The sequence below is a fragment of the Pundamilia nyererei genome, unplaced genomic scaffold, assembly GCF_000239375.1.
Source record: "Pundamilia nyererei isolate P.nyererei 1_Seehausen unplaced genomic scaffold, PunNye1.0 scaffold00012, whole genome shotgun sequence".
In the NCBI taxonomy this organism is placed as follows: domain Eukaryota; kingdom Metazoa; phylum Chordata; class Actinopteri; order Cichliformes; family Cichlidae; genus Pundamilia; species Pundamilia nyererei.
In genome coordinates this window covers 4,826,179-4,835,261 of record NW_005187413.1, presented here as the reverse complement: position 1 = coordinate 4,835,261, position 9,083 = coordinate 4,826,179, and the positions used below count along the sequence as shown (strand labels likewise).

The 9,083-nt window shown below is 40.0% G+C and overlaps 1 protein-coding gene across 4 annotated transcripts in view; it reads left to right on the top strand.

Annotated features, from left to right (window-relative positions):
* znf362a (zinc finger protein 362a) overlaps positions 1-9,073 on the top strand; it is a 14,555-nt gene extending 5,482 nt beyond the window's left edge. For 3 of the 4 annotated variants that reach the window (XM_005724617.2, XM_005724615.2, XM_005724618.2), the window contains exons 3-9: positions 1,466-1,706; positions 1,966-2,091; positions 3,729-4,053; positions 4,238-4,462; positions 6,912-6,990; positions 7,085-7,243; positions 7,330-9,073. In XM_005724617.2, the coding sequence (XP_005724674.1) occupies positions 1,466-1,706; positions 1,966-2,091; positions 3,729-4,053; positions 4,238-4,462; positions 6,912-6,990; positions 7,085-7,243; positions 7,330-7,449 (1,275 nt within the window). In that variant the 3' untranslated portion in view covers positions 7,450-9,073. The remainder of the gene's footprint in view (positions 1-1,465; positions 1,707-1,965; positions 2,092-3,728; positions 4,054-4,237; positions 4,463-6,911; positions 6,991-7,084; positions 7,244-7,329) is intronic. The other variant, XM_005724616.2, reaches the window with a different exon arrangement.
* The last annotated feature ends 10 nt before the right edge of the window (positions 9,074-9,083 follow it).

Sequence of the window (9,083 nt, the reverse complement as noted above, 5' to 3'; positions counted from 1 at the left end):
GGTGAGTGTTTACAGTCATGCGTAAAATACAGTGGAGCATCTTTCGTACTTTGGTGCTACATTTTAGCCAGTACTGTTGCAGATCTTGTCAAAATTGATGAATTATGAATGCAGTTGGCTGAACCACCATGCAATACCAACTGGAAAGCATTTCAAAGTCTGACAATGATCCCAAACACACTGCCAATGCATTAAAAGAATACCTGGATATAAAAACTCTATCAGTCATAGATTGGATTGGTCTCTCCAGAGCCCATACCGCAACAATATTGAAGCAGTGTGAAATCATCACAATAGAGACTAGAAAAAAAAGGCAGCCAACACACAAAGAAGAGCTTTGAATGTCCTTGAAGAAGTCTGGAGAACTATTCCTGAAGACTACTTAAAGAAAGAAAGCTTGCCTAACAGTTCAGGTTGTGAATGGCAACCTTGAAAATTAAACACTGCCTTGGAAAATATTTGCCTTTAAGCTTGTTAGAAATGTACACTTAAAAAAAAGTTTGTTTTACCTTTATGCTAGCACGTTTTAGTAAATCACCTTGCCTGTATCTATTTTCCTAGCAAAACATACAGAAATGAGGGGCAGCTTACGATGTTTGCACCTTACTGCACTTGGAAACATTTATTAGTTTTTCTGACATAATTATATTTTAATATTTGTTTGTTAAATATAGAGCTACAACCAGAAAGTATTTAGCTTAGCCTAGCATGAATTTTTCTTTTTTTAAAAAGCACATAACTAGTGTATGTACAGTGATTTAAATAAAAACATGAGCACAACTAAATCCTTAAATGTTGATATGTAATTCGATTAACCTGGGGAAAAAACAATATTTAATATTTAAAAAGCTGTGATTTTGAAGGTGGTTAGCACTGAAATATTTTATAGCTTAGCATTGTGTGGCTAAGATATACACATAACTTCGGGTAAAACTACATTCTGATTTGTTTTCATGTTTGTTTGTTTTTTATTTATTGCAGTTAAACAGGTGTGGCATGTTGGGGAAAAGCTTTTTAATTTGGAGAGAGCTAGGCTAGTTTTTTATTTTTTTAAAACATTTTTTCCATTCTTTAAGCTAAGTTGTGCTAACTGCCGATTAGTTTTGGCAACACAGTTAGCATAAATCTTCCCATCTGAATACTGTCAATAAAATGAAGATAGAGAAAGTGTAAGTGTATGTTTAAATAACAGTCATACAAACCTTGAAACCAAGGATTGTTGAAGATCACTCAGAGGAAGTCACGTTTTATTTTTAATTTTTTTCTGCATTATTCAGTAGCTACTACCTATTTGGGCTTCTTTCTGGTTTTAAAAATCATTTTTAAAAAAGCGCCTCCGAAGGGAAATGGCTGGAAACGCATGTAATATCAGGTGTTAGCCACAAGAGGGAACCATTTCCTTATGAACTGACTGACTGAACTGATGGCTGTTTTCTTGTCACAAATGTTGTTTTCTGGCTGTCAGCTGGATAACCTAGTATTGATCAATAAAATCAAGGAGCAGCTGATGGCAGAGAAGATCAGACCGCATCATCTGCCCCCTGCTTCAGCCCCTTCCCAGCAGCCTCTATTGGCTACCTCCAGCCAGCCAGAAGGCGGCCAGCATGGGATATCCAAAGCCCAGCAGATGCCTGTTCTTCACAACCACAGCCCATCTCAGCCTGATATCGCCCTGCACGCCCGCCCTGCCTCCAGCTCAGTCACAGGTACTCCAGCGCTAAGTACACACCAGTTTCCTTAGTCTCCTGCAAAGAGTCATTTTCCTCATTAAAGGCTAATATAATTAGTAATGAAAAGTCTATTCACATGTCCACATATCAGGAAGTTACAGTTATGTAAGGGCGCACATATATGTGTGTGTATTCTTCAAATTTGGTGAAATTTCTTTAATAATTTTACTGTAATGTCATTTCATTGCATTTAGTCTGTAATTACACAGGCTGTGTGTGTGTGGTTGTCTTTCAGGCCGTATTCTTGGAGATGTAAACTTGAATCTAGATGACAAGGCAGCTATAAAAGCCAGAGGATTATGGGAAGACTGGCATCTGCGTCAACTCATAGATCATCCTTCCAGAACAAACCACGTCTCAGGTAACCATGCAGATTTCTGCAGATTTTATTGATTATTTAGAATTACAAACATATTTATGGGTGTGGCTGTAGCTCAGGAGGTAGAGCAGGTCAACCTAATCGAAAGGTTGGTGGCTGGCTGGTCCAGTCTCCATGCCAAAGTATCCTTGGTGAGATACAGCTCTCCAAGATGCTCTCGGTGTATTCATCTTGGTGTATCAATGTGTATAAATGTTAGCTAGAAAGCATTTCGGTTCAGAAAATGTGATTGAATGAATGGGTGTCAATGAGGCATATTTTATAAAGTGCTTAAGTTGAGTAGCAAAGTGTTCGATAACAGCCATTTACCTTTTACCATATTTACAGAGCTAACTTTAAACACTAAGATTTCACAGCTTTATAATGAATACATTGTATTTTAAGATGAGAGAATTTAAATGGATGGATGGATGTGGACAATGTGAGCAAAGCCACATGGTAACCTAAACTAAGGAACTGCAGTTTAAACTCTACCTGTCCTCTTAAGCACCTGCAGACTGGGATATTTATCATTGTAAAATGGATCAACTAAACTCAGATGCAGCATCAAGTTATTTCCATTTGATTGTACATGCAAATTTATAGATTTTCTGTGGCATGCTACAACGTGCAGCATTATTGTGTCCAGGTGCCTAAACTGTGTCACAGCTTAATGAAGTCATGCCAGTCCTATTGCCAGGCAAATAATACTTGTGTGTGCAGTCCTGTGAAAAAGTGGAAACACTAGTACACTTTTACTGCTTCCATGTGAAGTTAAAGGGTAAGTAGAAACCAGGTGCTGCTAATATGTGAATAATTGATGATCAGCAAGTGAGAGCAGCTCTATAAAAGTAGAAGTTTTGTTGGTTTGCTGGTCTGAAGCATTCAGGTATGTGTGTGAACACAAGGCCACATTCCTGCCAGGAGTGGATGTCCCAGCAAATTCACCCCGAGGTCAGACCGTGCAATGCTCAGAGAAACTGAACTAGCTTGAAGGATTGTTGGAAGAAAACCTTTATTCTCTGAAAACAACATACAGCACACCTTAGGTTTGAAAAGTTGCATCTGAACAAATCAGTCCTGAAACAAAGTGGGGATGTTTGACCATAAGGCACAGTATTTAAACACACTCCCCTCATAGCAACTGTCAAGCATGGTAGTGGAGGGGAGATGATTTGGGCTTGTTTTTCAGAAAGAGGCACCTTGAGGTCCTAAAGTCAACTATGAGCTCCTCTGTATACCAAAATATTCCAGATTCAGCAACGGGACAAGATAGATCACGAGCAGAGCAGCAACATCTACAACAGAAAGGCTGAAAAAGAAAAAATCACAGTGTTACAAAGTCCACAACTCAAAATTTTGTGGCAGTACCTTAATTTCACCTCAGCGAACCGAAGACACACTGTAAAGAAGAGTGGTGTCAAAGAGAAAACGTTTAATTCAAGTTATTGGTGTTAAAGGTTGTTCTACAAGCTAATGAATCACTAGACAGATGCTATCTTCACCGTTAAATTAAAATGAAACATTTGGAGACCCCAGGAAATATGAAATATCTTTTAATATCTATTTGATCCTCTCTGGATTTATGCCAGCTGAAAGGTAAACACTTTGCAATCATGTCTTTGTCTTCCATCTGTTAGGTGTGGCGCTGGCATCCAGAACAGGCAACCTAAACACCTCGGAGATCATCACCCCCACCACGCCCACCTCAAGCAGCCACAGCCGGCTGGGTGGAGCTCCCTCCCCTCACCTCATCTCAGGGTTGGCCGGCCACGGCATGGAGCCTGGGAAAAACAGCGGTGGACTCGTGGGACTCCTCGGTCCTCCTCCAAAGCAGGAACGAGGACGCAAGAAGATAAAGGCAGAGAATGGGTCATCTCTTTTGGTGGTGCCCTACCCATTTCTAGCCTCAGGCAACGACCAGTCGTGCATCACCATTGCTGCCAAAGAGGGAAAAACCTACAGGTAGCAAAAGACCTGCATTTACAGCAGCTCATTAGTATTAATTAGTATTAAGTATTAATACAAGAAAGAGCTTCCTCATGGCGTTAACGTGCAAAGGGGTTTGGCGACACTTCTGCTGTTTTTTGAAACAATGGGGGTTGGAAGAATATTCACAAGTGCATCTCTGTTTCTGTTTTTGACGCAGGTGTAAAGTTTGTCCGCTGACCTTCTTCTCTAAGTCAGACATGCAGATTCACTCCAAAACACACACAGAGGCGAAGGCTCACAAGTGCCCTCACTGCACCAAGTCCTTTGCGAACGCGTCCTACCTAGCCCAGCACCTGCGCATACACCTGGGCGTCAAACCTTATCGCTGTACCTACTGTGAGAAATGTTTTCGCCAGCTCTCCCACCTTCAGCAGCACACCAGGTCTGAAATGTTTACAGTGTATTTGTGATAGTTTGTTTCGCAATTATGTTGTCATCTTCTAAAAGCACAGGGAACATAAATGCACGAGTCCTATTTTAACGTGACAGCTGGATCTTCCCCTACAGCTCAGTGTTTCCTAATGAGGATAATCACTTAATATTACAACAGGAGAGAAAATATATGCTTGAACTTGACATATTTATTTTGTATTTAACGTGAACTGGCTCTATAAATAATGGTAACTTGTAAGAACAGGAGCTGACGTTTGAGCCTGTTGTGCAGCCCGGTTTTCAAAAAGATTGGAATTCTCTGTGACATGTACAAATAAACATTCATTTTATTAGCTTTGACTGTTCAACTACTTCTCTGAACAAACATTACTTTTGACCTTGAAGCAGATGAGCTTATAGTAGAAGAAGACCACACCAGATGCCACTCCTGTCAGCTAAGAGCAGGAAACTGAACTTCACCAAAACTGGACTACAGTGTATTGGAATAAATATTGTCTGGCCTCAGATTCATAAATTCTGATATGACATCGGGACTGTAGGGTAAGAATTTGGCATAAACTATGGTGTAATGGTGTGAGGGATATTTCCTTGGCATGGTTTGGACCCCTTAGTCCCATCTGTACTTAGATGCCTACTTTCAGCAGGATAACACACCATTACACAAAGTTCAAATCACCTCAAACTGGTTTCACGAGCATGACAGTGAATTCACTGTACTCAAATGGCCTTCCACAGTCTCCTAATATCAATCAAATAGAGCAACTTTGTGGTGGCAAGATTGGCATCGTTGATGTGTAGCGGACAAATGTGCAGCAACTGTGATGCTCTCATATAAATATGGTTCAAAATCTCTGAGGAATGTTTCCAGTACCTCGATTAATCTATGCCGTAAAGATTAAAAGCTGTTCAAAGCAAAAGGGCAGCCAACCAGGTACAAGCAAAGAAAAGAAAATGCATCTTTTTTTTAAACTCATTTAAACCCTGTATTTAATTTAAATAGTCCCATGACAACATAATAAAGCCAGACACTAAGAAACAGTATAGTTTTCTTTTCAATGTTCATTCTGAAGTTTGATGCAAGCAACAAAAGAATGAAAAGTCGTGTAATACTAAAAATGAATCAACTGATGGAAAATCTCAAAACTAATTAGCAAGAAGTCATGAACATGATTATATAGAGAGCGTCCACAAGAGGCAGAACCATCAGAAGTCCACATGGTTTTAACATGACGTGAGAGTAATGGGTAAGCTAAGTGTGTTGAACTTAGAGATTTTCATGTCATGAAGGCAGCTTCATTTTTCACCTTGACAGATAATTACATGAACTTATACTGAACACGTACTTTGGACAAGAGAAGATTATGGTCACAGTTTCTCTTTGCAATCAGCTGTAAATAAATAAATGCAGAAACAACCAAAATATATAAACCTCGGTGTCAATAAAAGTAATTTTCTAGGTAATAATATTCCAGCAAAAACATTTGCAGGCTAAAGTAATTGCATTGAACTCACTTGAAATTGCCTTAAATTCATTAATTGAGACCGGTTCCTTAAGTTTTAGTTGATTCTGCAGCTGATTCAAGGAGAAAGAAGCTGAAAATTTGATTGCTCTTTTTCCAAATTCAGTACAAACCTTTGGGGAAAACTAAAGGAATAACCAATAACTTCTCACATTATTAATCTTTGGTTCTTTAACACCGCGTGTCTCCTGTCCCGTCTTCCTTGCCTCATCCCCAACCGGCCGCAGCGGATGGCCGCCCCTCCCTGAGCCTGGTTCTGCTGGAGGTTTCTTCCTGTTAAAAGGGAGTTTTTCCTTCCCACTGTCGCCAAAGCACTTGCTCATAGGGGGTCATATGATTGTTGGGGATTTCTCTATTTTTTTTTTATCATTATAGGGTCTTTACCTTACTGTGTAAAGCACCTTGAAGCAACGGTTGTTGTGATTTGATGCTATATAAAGGAAATTGAATTAAATTCAACTTTTTGGTGAATGTAAGTCAGTGAGTAAGATGTGAACAAATCAAGAATAGCCTTATAAATGAGTTACCAGTTCATGATATGACAAAGGAGACCACCCAGCCTGACCAAACAACACAGTATTAAATAAGGCTTCTGAGGACACATGCATATATGTCACATCGCCATCATCAAGTACAGACCTAAAAGTGGAAAGAAGTCTCTTTCTTGCTTCAAAGGAGAGACTTTATTCTAAAGGTTGACCATTCTTTCAAGCATCTGTGTTGCTTTTTGCTGGCTTTTTTTTTTTTCCACTTTCCATGACCGAATTAACCTCACTGACGACACTTATTATTCATTGCTGTGCAGATGTCCTTGTAACTTGAGCAATCATTTGAATTCATTCAAAACTAAGTAGATTGCAAACATCTGCAAGCTGCCGGCTTCCCGTCTCACCTGTTGGTTCATTTGTCTCGTTTCAGAATCCACACAGGGGATCGGCCTTATAAATGTGCCCATCCTGGATGTGAAAAAGCTTTTACGCAGCTGTCTAATCTGCAGGTAGGTAAACATGAACTCTGACGTACTTTTTTTTTTCCCCTTAAACTTGCCTGATGACCATTTGGCTTTGTGTGCATGTGTTTTCTCTCTAAAGTCTCACCAGAGGCAGCACAACAAAGACAAGCCCTTCAAATGTTCCAACTGTTACCGTGCCTACTCAGACTCTGCCTCACTTCAAATCCACTTGTCTGCACATGCCATAAAAAACGCCAAGGCCTACTGCTGCAGCATGTGCGGCAGGTCGTACACCTCTGTGAGTTCAAAGCCCGAGTCATATTTTTAAGCCTCAATTAAGGGGCAACGGTCACATCTAAATAGCTTTCCTCTGCTTCTTCTCAGGAGACCTACCTTATGAAACACATGTCTAAACACGCAGTGGTGGAACACGTGGTGTCTCATCACTCCCCTCATCACAGGACAGACTCTCCCGCCATCCCTATACGGATCTCCCTCATCTGAGCCCTTCACGCGTCTCCTGCCCTCCTGTTTTCTGTGACATCGTCACTTTGGTCCTCTGATGAACCACACAGCCCGCTACTGGGATCCAAAAAAATGTGCCAGATTGCCAGTATTTTGTGACGAGGTGCTCTTTTATTGAGTATATCCTCCTGTCCTTCCTTGCTGACCAGACAGTATTATCGGGGGCATCCAAAGATGATTTCTCAGCACTTTCCGGCCTGAAAATCACAGGCCTAAAATTTCATTTTTCTATGTGACTTCACAGGAAAAAAAAATGCTCCAGGCAGCTACATGGAAAACCTTTTTAACCTTTTTTTTGTGTGTTTCACAGATTTATTTGTCTTTTTTATACAGTCCTTTACTTTCTTTACTCTTTGCAAAATAAATATATTTGCATCAGAAATAGTCTTCCATTAGCTGAGTGGCCAAGTTAACATAAAAGTGAATGCTTATATACTGTGTAGCTATTCATGTATATCGTGCCACTTCTCATGTCAGCTTCGTCAGCAACGTTCCATCAACCACATGACCGTAATACACACATCTTATTATTTTCAGCCTGCTGCCAAGTTCAATCTGAGCCGCTGTGACTCATTATCAAATTTAGTTTTTAATTCTTTTCTTCTTCTTTTTTTTAATTTTAGTTTTTGTATTGTTAAACAAATATGCTCAAAGCAATCCTGGAGAACTCAGTTTAATCTGGTCAAGGTTTAAAAGTTCTGAATGATGAGCACTGTTATAAACTGTCTCATAAAAATATACTAAATAAACCTCCAAGCCACTGAAAAATGAAATAGAAGCTGTCATACAACGAATGCAAGAGTTTCTGCATTCAGTAGTGTTACAAATGCAAGGAACAATGTTTCATTACTCCACCCATAAAAGGCAAAATACCAAAAACAGCCCTCACGTGATAACCTTTAATCACTCTAGCTTTCAAGGTTATCTTCTATTTCACCTCTGAGTCACTTTCTGTGCTTCTGTTAACTTTAGATTGCTCCCAGGACCTGGGAGTAAACGGTGGACTGAATTTCACTCATTTACTCACAAGTTAAATGTTTTGGGAAACAAGTGCACATGCAGGGGGTGGAGGGCAAACACTGGTGGGAAACTGCTGTGTCTGCAATGCCCCATGGGCTAACGTCACAGTTCAGGTTGTTTACGCTGAAGATTCTAGATGTCTCTCAGAAAGTGACTGTAAAGCTCTGTGTTATGAATTGAAGGCTTATGGTTAAAAATAAATGAGTATGCTCCTGGTCATGCTCTCAACCTGATGCGCCACCTTGGGGCATGAATACCGTGGACTGTTCTGCTGAACACCGAGATGATGCTCAACATAGAAGTCCATTTGACACAGAACCTGCACATGTATGTGTGACTCTGATGGGCAGTGCAAATGGAAAATGCAAGATGGAAGCAGTACAGTGCTTCACAGGGGCCAAATTTACAATCAGAGGTTTTTGCTTCTTATGGGTGGAGTTAAAAAATGTTATATGTTGTAACCCAAACATGTGTTACTCTCAGTTTAAGTTAAAACTGAAAAAATGGCAATGTATAATCACTTATCTTGCCAAATTTATATTTGTGTGTGTGTGTGTGTGTGTGTGTGTGTGTGTGTGTGTGTGTTGTGCGCT